At 38.7% G+C, this 21,014-nt stretch overlaps 1 protein-coding gene across 4 annotated transcripts in view; it reads left to right on the top strand.

The window, feature by feature from the left end:
• The window catches only part of LOC131041143 (CBBY-like protein), a 222,487-nt gene that overhangs the window by 138,148 nt on the left and 63,325 nt on the right, over positions 1-21,014 (top strand). For all 4 annotated transcript variants that reach the window (XR_009104974.2, XM_057974142.2, XM_057974126.2 and 1 more), the window contains one exon: positions 2,332-2,511. Coding sequence is in view for 3 of the 4 variants with exons in the window: in XM_057974142.2 (XP_057830125.2) it covers positions 2,332-2,511 (180 nt within the window). In the remaining variant the exon portion in view is untranslated. The remainder of the gene's footprint in view (positions 1-2,331; positions 2,512-21,014) is intronic.

Here is a 21,014-nt window from a genome sequence, read left to right as displayed (position 1 = left end):
TCGTCAAGTCCATATAATCTCTGAGGGAAATATTTGCCTGAAACACGGGTCCACTGGCCTCCTAGTCCCTCCTGAACTGACCCTGTAACTAAGTAATCTGCAGTTCGTTCATTGGTTGAACCGGATCCCTAGGTGGGAAGGTGGGTAGAAGAGGTCTCGAGCTCGCTGTTCGAGCTGGGCGTGCAACGTGTCTAAAGTTATCCGCTTCATTCCCATTGTTGCCATGTCCATTATTACCATTAATGTTTTTCTCAGGGCCATTGTTGTTGCCTCGGCCTCCATTATTATCATTGCCCCTATTGTTATCGTTTCCATTGTTGGCATCACTTGGATTAATATTGACGCCCATCTGTCTAGCCATAGCTGCAACATCATGTCCATTCGCCTATTCTGCTCCTGTTGCATACGCTGCCCTTGCTCTAACGTATCCAGTAACTGTCTGAACATTACCTCCCCCTGATCTGGACCGGTATTCCTATCATTTCGGTCACCCATACTGCTGTCCTGATCAAAGAATATCTCCTCTATGTTTGTATGACTGGATTCTATGTCCACCTGCACGGATGAACTAGACTGTTCGCTTTGTGAGTTCAAATTTCTGTTTTGTCTTGCTTTGGTATGGCGGAAGTTATAAGGCCCCTGTTGCATGCTTAAACATACATGCTTAGCATGTTTTTTAATTCATTAATTTCTGATTTTAGTATTTTGATATTTCGTCAAACACTTTTCCCTCTATCCGGCTGTTCCAAAGTCTCTGTAAGACCTCCACAGGATGGCAGGACTTATAGCTCTGATACCACTGTAATGACCACCCCTATTTTTCCAATGAAAGAGACTTGCAAACTACTATGTGATATCAATTAAATTGCTTAATAATCAACATGGCATTTTATCAAACACTTGACAAACATACAACAATATATGCAAAACTCGAAACTTCTTATTTGTTGTTAAATACTGATTTGCAATATAAATGTGCACATTCAACTGCCTTATGGGTTGCGACAATTATTCAGGTTTGTATTCAACAATTACAGTGCTTAGTTATGAAAATATGATAGAAAAAACCTGGAATTGAATGTTGTAGTGGTCTGCAGATGTAATGGTAGCCTTCCAAACTTCTAATCAGCAGGAAAAACAAGTAAACTTCATACCAACATTGTTCATGCACTATAGCAGCACTATTCATGGCACTGTAGCATTTTTACTATTCACGTGGCACTGTAGCAAAACACTATTCACGTGGTACTGTAGCAAAAACACTATTCATGTGGTACTGTAGCAAAAACACTATCTTCAATTTTGCACTTTCAAACCCCTGTAAAAACTTCATGCAAGAGCACCAGATGAAGCCCAATGTGTTTCCTGAATGAAAACACCATTAATCCTCCTGACTGTGTCTTTCAACAGCGAAGAGAATGCTAGCAAAGAGGGATTCCATCCTCCAAGCCCAATAATCAGATCTCTACGAAATCCAACAGCATAACATTAATCTCATCCAAGCATATCCCAAAAGAGAGCTCTCAACCTCAATTTATATCTTCTTCCTGGATGCAAACACTTCATTTCCTAAATGTGGGATAATACATTTTAGAATAAAATATTATTTCCCACAATGTACACATTAAAGGGAACTTTTAATATTTTAAACATTACTTTATATTCCCAACCTTATAATATAATGATAAAGTTAAATATTTAATTTAACTTTACGCTTTATCGTTAAATATTAAAACATTGTTGATAATCCCTTTAAATCATTGTCGCCTTCAAATATTTTTTTACTGATAATTATGCCAACCAGGGAAACACTAAAAATTTCAAGTCACTGCTTGGAGACTAACTTACTATAAATAGTAAGTGTCTAGAAACCGTGTCAGAGCAGCACCGATTGGCCTTAAACTGAAAACACCTAGGGCAAAACACCTCAGGATCCCACCAATGTCCTTGTTAGCCTTCGGGACCGTGTCAGAATAGGCTAACGACACCCCATATCATGTTGCGCTAAAAAGGGGACATTACAAACAAATCTATCATTCACATTTCCTTTGAACTACATAGTCTTCGATTCTTCCCTTAAATGATTAAGCAGTTGAAAACAGAACAGCTTCTCTTAGTAATTTTGGCTTTTTCTTGTTTTTCTAAATGAAGAATAAAAAGTTTACATACAATAGTAGAGGAAGATACCTTTTGTCATTTGAAAGGTTTGTAGTTCAACCAGTTTGTTGGGGAAATTAATTAAAATATTATTGCAGTTATTATGCATTGAAGTGCATAGTGTTGTTTAGAGAAAGCTGCTGCCTGAAAACTATGTGCTTTGGCAAGTTGCAGGTACATTGTTGAGATGTTGGGATCAGAAAGAACTCATAAATTTATTGTTGTGGGTCAAGCAGAGGTTGAGAAAAGCTTTTATGGACAATTAATATTGGGAAAGGGAATCTCTACTGGGACAGATGAGCTTTTGGGAAATGAAGTGGTAGAAGCTGGTATTGATACAGCTCCAGATGAAATGTATGCTTTCTACTTCCTTTCGAGTGGCATTTTATTTTGATAGCTTTTATGTTATCATTGTCTTTTGCATAGAATTCCATGTGGGATACCATATGACCCACTGTAATAAAAATGTTTTAGTTTTGTAGACTATTGAATTACATCAAACAAATAAGAGAATTCATCAAGCAACAAAACCACATAGATCAATGCATATGCATTTAGAGATTCAGTTATTGTTGTGTTGTGTAAAAATAACATAACAAATTTGTGTCATGTCCTCGTCTTAAAAGAAGAATCGATACTCAGAAAATCGTCTTATTAGAAGACCTCACAATTTTGTGTAGGAGCTAATGTTTTAGGCATTAGACGTCTTCATAAAGCTTCAATGGGAAGGAAGACATCAGTGTTACCAGGTATTAAGGATTGGTAAATATGGGGTGATAAGAGATCTGTACATTGCTAGATGGCCAACCAATGCATAACAGCAACATCGGTTTCCATTGGTTTGCTAATCAAATATTAATCCCCATAGCACCTTAGTCGATGGATAGACTAACCAATATTATACAACAAATAAGTTGCTAATGAACAGCAAACATATTAATCTTAATGAAGAGTCACGATGCTAGTGGCGCGATTATGCACTAACCATGGTGGTTATAATGTGATGAGGCACAATTAAAGACAATAGGGGGCAGTGATTAGGAAGAGAGAAGGGACGTGTCTCTTGAGCATCCTTTTCCACCATATATAAAGACCATCCGATTCATTTGGAGAGGCATTAATTAGGTATATATCTCTTTTTTTACATCCAGTTCAATTTTTCTCTTTAAGAGCAGTTTCCCATTAAGGCACCCCACCGGTTGCACAAGGGGCAAGGCGCATATCAGGAAAGGCACCAAGACATCGCATACATCAATCGATATCTGGAACAACAGTCTTATTCTGTGCAAGTAAAACTCTTCACATCAGGAGCAGTAACTTCAGATTTGTATACGTTATTGTTTACATCAGACCTGGTAGGAAGGATGGGCAAAGGCACATATCAGGAAAGGCACCAAGACATTGCATACATCAATCGATATCTGGAACAACAATCTTATTCTGTGCAAGTAAGACTCTTCACATCAGGAGCAGCAGCTTCAGATTTGCATACGTTATTGTTTACATCAGACCTGGTAGCAAGGATCATTGCAGAAACCAATCGACATCTCAGGCAGAGCATTGGCATCTAGTTGCAGATTGGAATGTCACAGTCACATCAGTCACATAATCAGATCGGAAACAACATTGTACTAAAACTGTAACCTTCATCAATATTGGTGAGAGGGAAGTTTATTGACCTATCATTCACTTAGCATCTACATCTTTCATCTATTAGAAAGAGAAGGTGACATTGATAAGTATCATTATTTGCATATTTATCTTTATACTATTAACGGTACCAATTTATAATAAAAGTCAGACATTGTGATCTATAAAAAGGTGGGTTATTGCCCCATAATTACTAAGTTATTTAGAAGGGGACATTACAATGTGTTATATTCAGGCTCAAACTCACCATATTAGACAAAACTCCTAATATATATCAAGGTGCAGGAAGTTGCATTCATGTATGTCAAGCTTATTTGGATTCGATAGATTGCATTCTGTGAAAAAAAGCATTGAAGAGAAAAACCTGGTATAACTTGTAAGCAATGAACACAAGGTTTGTATGTAAGAGTGCAAATAAACAAATGATGTTCATGGACAATTTAGCAATCTAGAAAACTTATGTTCTATAATTGATCTGTAATTAGCATGGATATTCCATTAATTCATTATCACGAATCTGAGAACTTGCTGACTAAAACGACTTGATGTTTTTGTAGATAATATTTATGAAAACAGCTTTTGTGTGTCCTAAATTAAGTTGTTTCAAGTACTGAAATATGAAAGTAATTCACAAAGATGAGCAAGACTGGAAACACCTAAAAAAACAGAGCATACACAAAGAATCTTGTCTGGAAATAATCCAAGGTGTGTTGAAAAGCAACATTAAGGTTTAAGCCTGCTCAAGGCACTATCTTCTCCAAATGTTTACAAGTGATTTTCCCAAGGGCTTTAGTGACACTTTGCAACAACAATGGTATCCCAATATATACATATCAGCTTTACAACTTGCTCAGTTACAAACTCCTAGCAGGATTGACGTCCATTATTTGTCCCTATGTAACAAAATCAATAAAACAATATTCAAAGGAAAACTTAAAAACACTAATGTCTTGGGGGTGGGGGGAGGCAGGTGGGAGGGGAGACCACATTCACAGCCAAAAATGACATGCACCATGAAGATTCCCGTGGCCTTGAAGGGAATCATGGCAGGTGCTGCCTCTTGATCCCGTTGTGGGTGGCCACCCCTGAACTACTGTTCTAGTTTTAGAAAACAAGCAATACAAATGATTTTGTGTTGTGCCATATGGAAAACACCATTTTTTAATCTTGAGCTCTTCCTAATTAATTCCTATGTAATTGAATTCCTTTCATGCAGTTACTTAAGCCCAATTTAGTCTAATGCTACAATGATATAGCATTTTGATTATATTTAACTTTTATGATTTGACAATTAATGTTGAATTATTAATTCAGTTGTATTCTCAATTGTCTATGATGTAGTACTGGGGTGCAAAAAGAACTTGGAACTTGGAATATGGTTCCAAGGTTCAGGTTCCTTTCAAGAGTTTGCATCTAGTAAAGAATACAAGGGATCAAGGAAGGGAGCACATGGGGATTGAGAACCCGAGGGGACTCGGGACTTAAAGACTTGGTCCCTAGGCTCCAGGTCCATCTGTATACTTGGGATTGGATTAGGAGAGGAGAACACTAAGAGGTGGGAGCTAACGTTCCAAGGGAACTTGGAACCCCAAGACTTAATACATAGTTCCAAAATTAGAAAAAGCTGCCACTCGAGGAAAACAAAGGCCCAACCAACACACAATTGACAAAATTCTAGGACATCAGCCAATTACAAAAAGGGAATCCACATAGGAAATAATTGATTAGATATAACTGGTGGATTAACATGATGCAACACAAAGGCAAAGGAAAGAAAAAGGAGACACCAAAATGGGGTACCAACAAGCTTCATGTGATTACTAGGTGCATTTGTGAACCCGAATAACATAATCAACCACTCATATAAAGCTTCTTGTCTTGAATGCAATCTTGCACTTATCTTCTTCTCTAATTCTGTTCTGATGACATGCCAAATATATTTTGCTAAAACATTTTCCTCCACTCATACAATCCATATGATTATCCATCCTTTGTACCGATTTCCTATAATTGATGGTAATCTTGTTTATTGCTTTGGAGTCTATATAGATTCTCTATTTTCCTCCAGCTACTACCACACATGGGCTTAAATTTTCTCTTATCAACGAGTTTTTGAACAATTCTCCCATTTGGGCATTCAACTCCGCATTTTGAATTTGTTATCAATTTATAAACTACCTTGTTATGTAAATTTGCTTGAGGAAATCAATCCATGTGATGGCATGTCCTTTTCATTAGTGGTAACCCCTTTTATAGATTATAAAAATAATGTCATTTTATTTTATGAACTTAGAAATCTCAAGATAAATCATCTCATTTTCCTTTGTGGTGCTTCCTACTTACATAAACTTAGGAAGAACAACAATTTTTTTTTCCTCCTACTTTAGATCTTTGAAATATTGCTTTGATTTGCCAACAATACACTTCCAAGACTTTTGTCTCTCACCTTCTCATTTCAAAGTAATAAATAAATGTGTCACTCCATGCTTCATTAATTTATAAGCATTTTCTATACTATCATGTATAATTTTTCTATCAAACTACCACGGTCTGTGCAACAAAATATGAGAGACATCCATAAGCATGATATCACATAAAACCTTGTTTTTATGTGCTCTGATATTTAGTTTTACAAAACATTTTTCATCCTCAAATTCATGGCATTAACGAGGTCCTTGTTTGTGTTAGGCTTTTGAGCTTGTCATTGGAATATTCAAAGGACAAGGTTTCAGTGGATATTGTTAATGCTTTTTCTTAGCTCATAGCTTTTGATACGGTGACCAAATTCAAAAAAATGTTTCTTGTTTGTTAGATTTTGTATGAATGGAGATGAAGATAAGGCGCTTGCTTTTTTTGTCAACTTGTCATCTAAATTGGGGGTTTGTGTGCAATAGATTGCCAAAGAGGAGTCTTTGGTTATGTGCTATAAGTGCCACAAATCTGCCCACGATGTTGTTGTTTGCCTAGACAACAAGAGGAAACAGATTTCTTGGAGAAAAAAATTAAAAGTGGAGATTGGTCAGGCTTAGTCAAACAAAGAATTGTCCCTAGCAAGTTGTGGGGTTGAGTGTTATTCCTCTTTGGGTAGGATTAAGTTTGAGGCAAAATATTAATAATGTTTCTATTTTAGAGACCTGTTACAAGATTTATTCAAATGTGAGGATTTTGGAGGAGGTTGGTAGGGAGTGGGAAATTGTTGATGGATTGGTTTGTGTGCTTCAAGGAGAAAATGTCATCAACCCATTACAAAAGATTTAATTTCTAATAAAGACTTACCAAAAGCCCTATGAATTCTTTTGATTCAAGGCTTGCAATTAAAAAAGGAAGAACAACAAAGGAAATGTGCTTCAATGACTTTGTAGGTAGGCTTATTGTTTTGTCAGAACCCTTTGGAGTGCTATGACTTCATGTTGCCTTGTGTTTGCTGGTCTCTTCTTTATGTTAGGCAGTATGATCCATGATAGTCGTTCTTAGTCCTTTCTTGGGAGGTGGTGTTTTTTGTTGTGGTTGTTTGCTATTGGTGTACAACCCTTGTGTTGTTTTTGTTGTGGTTGTTTGTTATTGGTTTACAACCTTAGTGTTATTTGTTTCTTGTTTCTTCGCTATTTCCTGAGCTTCATTGACATATCTATTTTGATCTTTTTTAAATGGATGGGGCTCTCTCAAAATTCCACTTTTATCCTTTAAAAAAATATCACAAGAGACTTTATAGGCATTGGGATGTTTTATCCTTTTCAGATTCAAAATTTCAACCGTTTCACTTGAAACCAAATTATGAGTACTACTATCAACGGACTATCTTGCAATATTTACCTCTAGACCTGCCTGTGGTCCTAAACAAGTATTTCCTTTGCATTAAACCATTTATATCTTTTGTAGGATTCTATAAATTTCTTTTCATTAGCAAAGATTCACCTTACTCTAGCACATTTACATTTTCAAATGTTGATCTGTCATCAACAAGCATAGCCCTGCGCTCTTCTCTCAAGTGTTATTTTTATATCTGCCATGTGAATGGATGCATTCAAATGTTTTGTGGCTTTATCTCCACATCTTAAACAAGTTCCACTAAAGGATTTTCCATCACTTTTCCATATCCGCCTCTACTTTTTTGATATCTTAGATCATTAGCATAGACAAATCTACTTTTACTTCTCTAGTAATGATTAGATTTGCCTCTACAATGACTTTCACTATTATCTTTGGCTTTTGCTTCATCATTGTATGCTTCTATATATCTACCTGGATATCGTCCTCTTGAGTATCAAGAGTATTTACTTTAATTGCTTTGTTTACTTTGAAATTTGTGGTTCTATTTATTTTCAGCCTTTAGGGCTAATTGGTATGCTTCCTCAATAGATTGCATATTCAACATACTTACATCTTCTTGAATAGATGCTCTCAAAGTTCCAAATATTGATATAGTTAGCTCAAAGAAACGGGACTTGGACTTGGCTCGGACTCGACAAGGCCGAATCGGACTCGGACTCGGGACTCGGAGTCAGACTCGGCTGGACTCGAGAAAGTGAAAAAATCAAGAAATTTAGAGATTTTTAAAGATTTAAAACTTGTTTCAGGCACCCTTTATTGAATACACCTTAAAGACACAATAACATCATCAAACTCGGCTGATTTGATTACATACACAAGTGTACATCAATTGCATAAGCATAAACGCAACTTGTAGCTGAAGGAAATACCAAACATAGATATATAAATATTGTCAAATGTATACAATATTACAAAACTCATGGAATAAAAAATCCATGTCATCATATGATCATCATCAAATGTTTCATACAAATACCAAAGGTAAATACAACTACAAGCCTATGGCTCAGAGGAGCCAGCACGGCTGCACCCTCCGGCCCCGTCCCCCTGCGAAGGCGTCTAAGGTAGGTCCTGGATGATTCGACAGCCATAGCCGCTCCCCGTGACACCATGCCATGCTCACCAACATCAGGAACATCCGTGTCACTATCTTCCTCTGAATCTCCTATCTGTGCTCGTGCTCTTTGCTCCTCCTCTGCCATGGCTACAGTCTTAGGCTCTATATCTACCTAGTCGATCCAATCAGTGTCAGACTCGGAGGTTAAATTTACCCTACTTCTATCGACGCAGTTTGCCCCTATATTTTTCGACGGGGGTTTGGGGGCAGCGCCCCCAAGGTGGGGTCAAGGCGCATCGCCCCTTCCGGGGTCGAGGGGCGGTGCCCCTTGCACGCTCCCTTGTTTGCTTGCCAAACTCGGACGAGTCCGAGTCCGAGTCCCAGAGACTCAGCGAGCATGTCTCGGACTCGGACTCGCCGAGTCTGGCGATTTTTTGGCGATTTTTGTTTCTTTGATTTAGCTATTTTTTCTTCATTTTCTTCATGATGACCAGCTCTTATAGCTAGCTTATAATATTCTTCAGAAGAAGCTATCTTAGTCATATCTTTCTACATCAAATTTTGCAACTTTTTCAGTAATTGTAACTGATAATTTTCTAATAAACTTAGATTTCAATTTATACGCTATTCTATTCCATTTCTCAATATTAGGTTTTCTTTTCTATTTCTTTCAACCAAATAGTAGCATAACCTTTTAACTATTTTGGAACACTTTATGAAGATCAACAGTATCTTAATATTCACAATGTTTTAATAAATCAATTATCCAGTTAATCAACTATTTAGGATTCAAACCACCAAATTTAAGCTACAAGCGTACTATTCTACTCCATGCACAATAATAGGTTTTCTTCTCTATTTGTCTCTAGTTGAATTTCTTTCCACCAAATATTAGCATGACCTTTTAACTATCTTAGCAAATTTAATAAGGATCAACAATATCTTTATTCGCACAATGTTTTTCTAAATCAGTTGTCCAATCAATCAACTCTGTAAGATTCGAACTACAAGCATGCTTAGGAACCTCTACTCTAGTTTTTTTACCATATTATTTCTTCTCTATCATTTTTTTTCAGCATGTTCAACTAAATTTGGTTTGCAACTTCTTGGTTATCTTTGCTTCATCAGCTCTAGGGTTAAGATCTCCTATGTGGTCTGTTGTCTTATTCAATGACATCCAGTTTGATATGAATCATATTAAACATTTCCTCAATGCACTTTGCAACATTGAGTAGACTTTGACTTCAAAATATCCTTCTAGGAGGCATTTTCAAGGTTTGGATTCAAGACTCTTTGGAGCAAAATGTCTCACAGTCAACATTTGTTCACAACCAACTCACAATTTTCTAAGGAATATTTGCCCAACGATGCAGTGTTGGAAGACTTTTTCAACCAACTCGCACCAAGGAATATTCTACCCTATAACTCAATGCTACAAGATCTTTTTCAATCTTCTCCCTCTCAAGCAAGTACTAATTAAACTATGCAAATTTTATGGAATGTCAAGTACAAGTGCACTTTGGATGTTGGGAAATGCAAATACCATCAAACATTCGTAAGATTCAAAACTTATCTATAATACCATTTTACAATCATTCTTTACAAATTTTCTATAATAATTTGATGCTCTCTTCATGATCCACAAACTATGCTTTGATACCATTTGACACAATCACAATTGGTGGGTCCAACGAAGGACAAACTAATCATGTAGCTGAATGCAAACACACAAAATCATTAGCACAATTATATAGCTTTCAAGCACAACGCATTGTGGGATAATAGATATGAACACAAAAGACTGATTTTTTGATTCATACACACAATTTCAAGGAAGTTTCAATGAGCTTCTGACATGTTAGGCCTTAATTGTGTGATTACAAGGTAGATTAATTAAGATCTTTTAAAATCCAGAAACTCAAATTGATGCTTGATCTTCTATTCTTGTTCTTACCTTATCTAGACTTTTCAACCTTACTAATTCATAATTTCCTTTCTTGCCTTTGAGTTGCTGTAATGTCCCTACTAGTTAGAGATCACTGTCCTGCAAAACAGATTGTTAGAATACAAACATGTATATATATAACTAATCTAACTTGCAATTAAACTTCAATTACTTAATTAACACTAATCTCAATCCTTCTTTAATAAAAAGGATACGAGTGCAGTACTGGGACATGTCCTTAGGTGGCTGTGAAGCTCGCCTTCTTGGAACCCATCTTGGTTCCAAGCCATACCAAGAAATTGAAGGTTAATTTGAGTCCTGTCTTGGATGTAATTTCCTACACCCAAGCCATACCAAGGAGGACCATCATATATGATCAATTCTAGATCTCATCATCCAAGTCTACCAAAGAAGACCGGCCAAATCCGTCTCTTTTTGGATGAACTTTGTCAACCAAGCCATAACATATATGCATATAGATATTCAGTATATACTGCCTACCAAGGATTATCATAATCCCTCCATTAGGCTAAGGGAATTTCCTCCCTATAGCCTCCATCATATAGTCACATTATTCATATTATATTTTACAATTCATTATCATTTTCCATTCCATAATTTACATCTACATTTACATATTCTTTAATTACTATTGTAATGTCCCTACTAGTTAGAGATTACTGTCCTGCAAAACAAATTGTTAGAATACAACATATATATATATATAAGCCATTTTCTTAATTTGCAATCTATCTTTAATACTAAATTAACATAATCATAATTTCATCTAATAAAAAGTATACGAATGCCATACAAAAGTATGTCCTTAGGCGGCCGTGAAGCTTGCCCTTTTGGAACCCCTTGGTTCCAAGATGTCCTTAGGCAGCCGTGAAGCTCGCCCTCTTGGAACCCCTTGGTTCCAAGCCCTCTAGGAAATCGAAGATGAGTTCGAATCCTGTCTTGGGTGTAACCTCTTACACCCAAGCCATCCAAGGAAGACCCTTGTCTATTCCTTGCCTTGGGTGATGCCTTCATCATCCAAGTCCTCAGAGGGGATCGGCCTGACCTTTGAGTCCTGTCTTGGGTATAACCTCTTACACCCAAGCCAGCCAAGGAAGACCCTTGCCTTTCCTTGTCTTGGGTGATGCCTCCATCATCCAAGTCCTCAAAGGGGATTGACCCAATCCTTCTCTTCTTGGTTGAGTTTTAATCAACCAAGCCATATATTTGCATAACATTTTCAGTTCATAAACTATCCTTTGTGTTAACATGAATTCTTAATGTATTCTTTTATATATATATATATATATGATTTTCCATCCTTTACATATGCAATATATTTCTTAAAATACCTTGTATTCATAATCCGTTAATATGCAAACTTATGTATACAACATTTACAAGATTATATCTTATCCCTATTTTTATGACTAGTGAATACTATACATTAAGATGTGTATAAATATTCACTAGACCACCATTAACATTACCTATCAGTGGACTTTACCCATTACCCATTGCTCATGAACTAATAATAACTAATATTAATGAGCCTTTACCCTTAATACCACCTATTAATATTAGTAATAAGAACCTATCATATACTATACCTAGTATTTAATAGAGGAATTCTCACCTTGAAGTCTGATTACCTTCTTCCTTTTTCCTGCAGTCCGCTCCCTACCTTCTCCATTGTATATATATATTTATTATATAGTATAAGTGATAAAGAATCAATGTACATATCATGACAGTAGTTGGTTATGGCTGAACCCATATATCATATTGATATTAACAATGTCACTAATAACATTATATTGTGTTGTGTTATTAACATTATTTTATGTTACTTGCATTTTATTACATTCCAGTATTGTATTACATTGATAATATCTTACCATATTAGCAATATTATATCAGATTTGATTAACCGTACATGAGTTTTAGATTTTATTAACATCATTATGTTATTTTGCCATCTTTATATCATATTACATTAACAATATCGCTATGTTAATATGTGACTGAATTAATGTATTGTATTACATTAACAGTGTTAACAGTTATGATATTATATTAGCAGCACCATAATATATTAACAACATTGTGTTATACTAACCGTATCATATTGTATTGATCATGTTAAATTGTATTATTAATATTAAATGTAATAACCAAATTAGATTGTATTAACAATACCATTGTATGATATTGTTAACAGCCTTTATATACATACAGTAATGTTTTCCTGGACAGTATGTCTCCAGATCCCATAGTCTTCCCCCGTATTCCTCCTCCCTTATTCTCCCGTGGTGACCTCTACCTTATACCCTATGAAGGGTTACATCCCTCCACGGGTCCCTTTCGCACGAACTATAGTGTATTAATATTTTAATTTAATAATACGTTTTTTCTTTATTATTTAATACATTAAATACCTTAACCTTTTAATCATTCATTTAATAATATTTTTCTTTATTATTTTATATATTAAATATATTAACTTTTTAATCGTTCATTTAATAATATTTTTTTCTTTATTATTTTATATATTAAATACATTAACTTATTTATTTATTTATATTATTATATTTTTATTGTTTATTTTTATTTGAATATTTCAGGATTAGTAATAGATATTACTTAAATAATACATTTAATAAATAAATAAATTTCAAATAGAAATTCGTTATTATTATTATATTAATTAATAATAATAATTACTTCCTTAGGATATATATAACGATCAAGGAGGGGACATGACAACTATTATTGATCCTACATACATACATATATCCCGCATACATACATACATACATACATACATACATATATATATATACTGCATACATACATACATACATATATATATATATTCAATCTATTTATTGAATTGATATATATACTGCACACATATGTATATATATACTGCATACATAATCTTTTCTATTTATTGAATTGATAATTCAATCTGACTCATAGTTTCAGATTTATTTTATTCATTTAAGTTACTAATTCTATATATATATATATATTTATATATTTATTTTCAGATAGTATTAAACCATATGTTTTACTGCAGAGTAGTTCTTTATAAAATATTATTTGTTTGATCAACCCTTGTTTGTATTTATATATATAAATCAATTATATTTCCTATAATATAGATTACTAGCACTGCCATTTACCAAAACACTGATCATTATTCTACCTAATGGTTGTGATGGCAGACAAATCTGACATGCTTCAGATCTGGTCTGCCACATATGTGAAATTAAGTAGGAATGCCTTTATATTAGTATTACTATTATACATATTGTTGTAGTCTTATGTTAATATTATTATTATTAAATTCTGCATACAAACATTATCGGGCTACATATATTAAGCAATCTTTATTAAGACACATCCCCTATGCATACCACCCAGAACAGGGATGATACTGCTTGTTACTTAATAACAGTTCTGATCTGCTCTGATTGGTGCTGCAGATAATATACATTTCTCCTCCTTTATTTCCACCGTACCTCTTATGCCCCTCATTGAAGGTATTTGATTCTTCATTTATTCGTCATCTCTTAATGGTGACACCTCTTTGATAAGTCACATCTTCCTCATCGCATCAGTTCATTATACCAATAACACTCTTAGTGATCGCCGCCAATTTGGTTGATAACCAATCTTCTTTAAAGGTGGCTTCTCTTAGTAATTATGTTTGAAGACTTGATCATTGTCCAATTAACTCTTAATGTCAATTATATTTGTGCAGTTAATCTAATCTATATTTTTGTTTATCGTATACAACATAGTTGAGAGATGTCTATTATAAATGATTTCATTATTCTGTTATGATCGGTGAACATGACTAATCAATACATGAACATATAGTTTGTAATCATCACCGCTTATTCATCCATCGATTCCTGTCTACAACCTCTCCATACTGTTCCTATTTCCCCAGCAAGTAATATTCTTCCAATCTGTTTGGATATTCTTTTATGTAGACAGTGACAGCCTTGGTTTAAATTAAGTCTTCCCACGACTAATCCATAGTAATCAGTGGTTAAGAAGGGTTCGTAGCACCGTAGCTACGATATGTATTATTATCCACAAATATCCTGAATGATCTCTTCGTGTTATATCATCAGTTGTTACGTATGTGATTCTTATAAAGGATTGATCTGGTGGGTTGGCTAGTTGTGTGTCTACATCCATGATTGTTATAGAATAAGTAATGTTGATAATAATACTGATTTACTCTTTGAATATTTTTCAAAATAATACTATGAATGAATATTAATTAAATAATAATATTTAAATAATAATTTCAATTAATCTTTCATTAATAAATATTAATTAATAATAATCATTTCATTTAGGTTTTATATATATAATGTTTAGGGATGGGTCATGACAGTCCGCCCTTCCCGAAATTGCTTGTCCTCAAGCAATTGACAATTTTTCTCTCTGAGTCATTTCCTAATAAATACATGTAAGGTAATGAGGCATGAGGCCTTACTACGTTTAGTACACATGAAGCATGTGGCATTAAGAGTATGTAAGACATGGATGGCGTGAAGTAATACACAAAGTCATTTAAACACATGCAAGGCTCGAACAAAAGTAATACCTGTAGCAATATTCACAAATACACATAAGATGTTGGTGGCATTATTGTATACGAAAAAAAGACTAGTTAATTATGTGTAATTGTCGTGGTTAGTTGGCAACCGAGGGGTGGCAATTGCGGTGCGACTGTTGGCGCTCGCACCCCCTCGGTATCTTTATATACTTCGGAATATAACTTGTAACGGACAATTATGAATGGAATAACATCTCTTATTATTACATCTAATATCTATGGCATTATTATTCTGCATTACGTGTTTTATCTGTGTGCTTTAAGTTATTCACCCGAGAGGGCAAACATTTGGCGCCGTTGCCTAGACGTACTCGGGAACGGAAGACGCAGATGGCGCACAGACACGATTGGCCTACCCGTTGGTGAGATAAACCCAGAGGCCGACGACACGCAAACAGAGCTCTACACAGGAGAAAACACTGCAACGAGGGAATTTTCAATTCTGCTCCAGGTAGCCATCGAGACCTACGTCCGACGAGAGGCGACGGAGGCTGAAATCTCACCAAGTGCTATGTGGACAGCACTGGAGGTTAGCCCGGTAGTAAATTAGTTGATGAACCACCTCCCCCGATTTCTTGCACAGGCATCGTTGGCACAACAAGCTCGGCTGGAGGAGATTGCCCAGGAAGAGCGACGCCAACAAATCCTCCAACAGTACGAAGAAAGCAGCTGACAAGAAGCGGAACGGGATGGCGGTAGGCCAGGAAGGAATTGAACCTTGAACCTTCTATATTCAAATAAAAGTGTCATTGACACGAGTTGTATCTGACGAAATGAATTAACAAAGACGTGTTTTGGTTTATGTATTGTGAATTATGGAAATGGACGGCAATTAATGCCCAACCTATTGAATAAAGATAGAAATAAAAAAGCAGAAACGGACGAGTGGGAGGCCGCGCAGAGGGCCTTAATTTTGGAACAGCAAGTAGAACGTAGACGGAGGCTGAGGCAACTTGCCGAAGGGTTGCCCAAAGGGAACCAAGGAGGTGTCACGGAGGGTGCAGAAGCCGAGGGAAATTTCTATGCGTCGCCAGAACACCGTAGGGTGCGGAGCCATGAAGAGTTTCTGGAGGAAACAAGGTTACGGCGGAATCTAGTCGAGGAGACTCGAGATCAGTTTAGAAACTTATCCCTTACACCACAAAGTGAGGATCACCAAAGGGAGCCAAGAGTGGGCACGGGTGAGAACGAAGGGGAGGACAATCGTACGGCTATAGGTGTTACACATGGTAGGCAAAACACTGTACCCCTAGTCACCCACGCAGGACACACCACCGGCGCCGGAGGGAGCGGCGCAAGGGCTTAGACACAGCCACAGCCACCTCAGGGGAGACGACCCCCATCAATGGCAAACAAACAGAAACTACCGAAGTTCAACGGCGACGGGAAGGAAGATCCCGTCCGCCATTGTCGAACGTGCGAAACCATATGGTCAGCAAACGGTGTTACCGATCAAGACGAATGGGTAACACAATTCCCAGCAACCTTGAGGGGAGTGGCCAGAGACTGGTACTCAGATATGGATAAGGCCAAAGTCGGCACATGGCCCAACCTGAAGGAGTTTGGGATAGAGTTCCGCCTCCTAAGAGATGACAATGAAATAGTCGCCGAAATCTATGGAACAAAGCATAACAAGAACGAGATTGTTCGAGCCTATAGTCGGCGGCTGAAGGAACTATTGGAGAAAATGGAGTCTCAACCAGTGGATCGGTTGAAAAAGAGATGGTTCGTGGAGGGACTGAAACACTCCCTCCGAAAGAAGATGAAAATTGTTCCACCGACATCGTACGAAGATGCATACAATAGAGCGATGGATCTTGAGAGCGAGACCAAGACATCGAAGAAAAAAAGGAAGGATAGCTCGTCCGAGGAGGATGACTCTTCACAGGAAAGCAGCAGCGACGGCGAGGTTGGCAAGCAGGTGCAAGCGCGCCAGAAAGACATGGAGCGAATGAGGAGGGAGTTCAAAACAATGAGAAGCACTGGTCGGATTGAAGGGGACATATGGTGCACTGAGTGCAAAGAGGAGGGGCATACAAAGGGTATTTGCCCGAAAAAGCATTCTGCGAGATTTGCCAAGTGATGGGACACTACACCAGGGAGTGCCCATACAACATAAAAACCCGAAGTACGCAAATGAACCAGGTGCTGTTCATGGAGCAGGCCACGACATCCGCACCAGCGGGTACAGGCCAACAAACTAACACAACGACATCATCTGGAGGATACCGAGATAACAGACGCGGTGATGGAAGAAATAACAACAAAAACAATAACAGAAACCGGATCCAGTATGATGCCAAGGGCCGGCCAATGATCCAGTGTAGGGCCTGCAATCAGTGGGGACACTTCGCCCGCGATTGCACAAAGGAAGCCACCCCTCAGCACCTCTGCCGATGGTGCAGGCCAGGTGGCCATGAGGATGCAAATTGCCCGAAGCCGGGTGTAAACCTTCTAAACATAGAACCCACGAAGGCAGAAGTGTTGGCAATCACAAGGGCGCAGGCCAAAAAGGGTGCATACCCAAATCCCCACACGGAGACCGAGAGAGTGCGAGAAGCAAGAGACGAGATCACGAAGGAAATGGCCACACAAGGGCAGAACAGCCACCAGACCGCAAGTCCGCCACGGATGAGGGGAGAAGAGGAAACCTTACGACAAATATTGTAGATGGAGGTAAAAATGAGGGAGGTCATGAGCCCCACAGCCGACCCTACGTTAAGGGAGGTCCTAAGCCCCACCGTTGACCCCATGTTGTTGGTAGTAAACAGCGGACGCCAACCAATAGTGGTAGAAATGGGCATACTGGGGACTACCTTGACAGACACTGTTGTGGATGGAGGGTCAGGAGTAAATGTGCTCCCAGAAGCCACATGGAAAAAACTGGGAAAGCCTACGTTGTGGCCCCCCACGTTCAACCTACTAGGGGCAGATCAACATGGGATTAAACCCCTTGGTACCCTCATGGGCCAGCAAGTGATGATTGGCATGCAGCCATTCGTGCTAGCTTTTGTAGTAATTCCCCTGAAGCAGAAAGGGTATCATGCCATTCTCGAGCGTGGGTGGCTCATTGCAGCAAAAGCAAACCATAACTGGAAGCGGAATACTCTTTCCTTGGAAAAGGTGGGGTGGAAGTATGTGATTGATCTCCGTATGCAGATGGTGAGTGAGGAGTTGGCATCCTCCTCCGACTTGGAATTTGAGGTAGACCAGTTGGGGGAGGGCGGAGACGGACGCCGCATGGAGCCTAGTGACAAAGGGGTGTTAGAACTAGAGGCATGCTCAGGGGACGACGGGGACTCCTTGAATGGCCTCTTCCATTGGCAAATGGGAGATTATGAATTATTTACACCCTCATGCAATGTATTGAGCATCGAGGAAGAACCAGATATATTTCCCCCAGAATATGGCGAGTACAAGGAAGGGGAGGCCTCGATGAATGAGACGCCGACACACCAATTCCCGAAGGGGGAGCCCATTAAATATCAAGAAGCCAATTTAAAGGAGACAAATCTCGAGGGGACGAGTGACCCCAAGATCATCCTTGTCGGAGATGACTGGAATCTAGTACTGAAAGCGACGGCCTTCAAAATTTTCCTGGAATACAAGGATGTCTTTGCATGGACGTACAAGGACCTGAAGGGCGTGCCCCCAGAGTTATGTGTAGACCGAATAACATTGGTACCGGGAGCCCAGCCGGTAAAGAAGCGGCCTTACCGTATGAACAAGAATTATGCTGCATGGGTGAACGATGAAATTGAGCGGATGTTGGAAGCAGGCAAAATCTTCAAAGTGTAGACAAGCGAATGGGTGTCTCCCATTGTGATTTTCCTCAAGAAAGAGGCCAACCAGATCCGGATTTGTGTAGACTTCCGGTGTCTGAACGCTGTCACTATTAAAGAACCGTTTCCCATAACCTTCACCGACAGCATCTTGGAGGAAGTAGCTGGACATGAAATCTATTCCTTTATGGATGGGTTCTCTGGGTACAACCAGATATCCATCGCGGAGGAAGATAAGTTGAAAACAACCTTCGTGGTGGAGGACGGTGTGTATGCATACAACCGAATGCCCTTTGGTCTATGCAATGCACCTGCCACCTTTCAGTGCATCATCTTGCACATCTTTGACAAGATGTCGATGGGAAACTTCAAAGCCTTCCTAGACGATTGGTTTATTTATAGCGGACATGACATCCATCTAAAAACCCTCGGGGAGTGCCTAGAGAGATGTCGGAGGGCACTGTTGGCCCTCAATCCGAAGAAATGTAGATTCATGGTACCACAGGGAAGATTGCTTGGACACATTGTGTGTAAAGAAGGATTCAAAACGGACCCGGACAAGATTCGGGTTATAGTAGAAATGGAACCTCCTACGGATGTCACGGGGATAAAGTCCTTCCTTGGTCATGTGGGGTACTACAGGAGGTTCATCAAGAACTTCGCTATGATGTCCCACCCATTGGATAGGTTGACACGGAAAGGGGAACCATACATCTGGACAGAGCCACAGAGCAAGGCCTTTGAAGAGTTGAAGACAAGGTTGATGGGAGCAACCATACTAGCATACCCGAATTGGGATAAGGAATTCCATGTTCACGTGGATGCTTCAAACTACGCCATCGGGGCTACACTAGCCCAGGTAGGAGGACACGGGTTGGACCACCTCGTTTATTTTGCCAGTAGGTTGCTCTCGAAGGCTGAAAAGAACTACAGTACCACAGAACGCAAAGCCCTCGGCATGGTCTGTCGTACATAAATTTCGTCATTACCTACTGGCTACACCATTCACATTTTACGTAGACCATCAGGCACTCATGTACTTGGTAAACAAGCCTATTATCTAGGGGAGGATAAGTCGTTGGCTATTGCTACTACAGGAGTTCACATTTTCAATTGTGGTAAGACCAGGGCGAAGTCATGTCATAGCCGATCAATTGTTCTAGATTAAGTCGGGGGAACCTCCAGAGGGAGTAAATGATGATTTTTCGGATGCGCACTTGTTCCAAATAGCCGTACTTCCTTCGTGGTACAAGAAGATTGGAGAGTACCTGTCTACGTCCCGATTTCCAGAGGGTATGCCTCCAGGGGAACAGAGAAAGCTCGTATTAAGGAGCAAGACTTTTTTGCTCATCAACGGTTTACTCTACAAAATGGGGCCGGACCAGGTATTAAGGCGTTGTGTCATGGAGGAAGAAGTCCCGAGCATATTAAGGGAGACACACGAAGGACCCCAGGTGGACATATGGGCCCAAACACTACAGCTCGCAAAGTACTTCTGGCAGGACTTTCGTGGCCAACCGTACATCACGACGCTAGGGAGTGGGTCGTAGGGTGCGACACTTGCCAATGGGCGGGCAAACCTCTGAAGCGGGACTTCATGCCCCTTAACTTGTCGCACGCATAGGAACTCTTCGAACGATGGGGACTTGACTTTGTAGGACCTCTCAAGGCTAACCGCACACGACGGTGCCGGTACATTGTGGTTGCGACAGAATACTTGGCTAAGTGGGTGGAGGCGAGGGCTCTCCCGGATAACTCTGTAGTAAGCACGGCTAAATTTATCTATGAACAAATCATTACGTGATACGGTATACCTATTCAGTTGACCAGTGACTGGGGGGCCACTTTGTGAACCATGTCATACGGCTGTTGACCTCAGAGTTCACGATTTTTCACTCATTATCGAGCCCGTACTACCCACGTGCCAATGGCTAGGCTGAGGCCACAAAC

The sequence above is a fragment of the Cryptomeria japonica genome, chromosome 11 (assembly GCF_030272615.1).
Source record: "Cryptomeria japonica chromosome 11, Sugi_1.0, whole genome shotgun sequence".
NCBI lineage: Eukaryota > Viridiplantae > Streptophyta > Pinopsida > Cupressales > Cupressaceae > Cryptomeria > Cryptomeria japonica.
The sequence above is the reverse complement of the archived record's forward strand: the minus strand, read 5'-3'. Positions and strand labels throughout refer to the sequence as shown.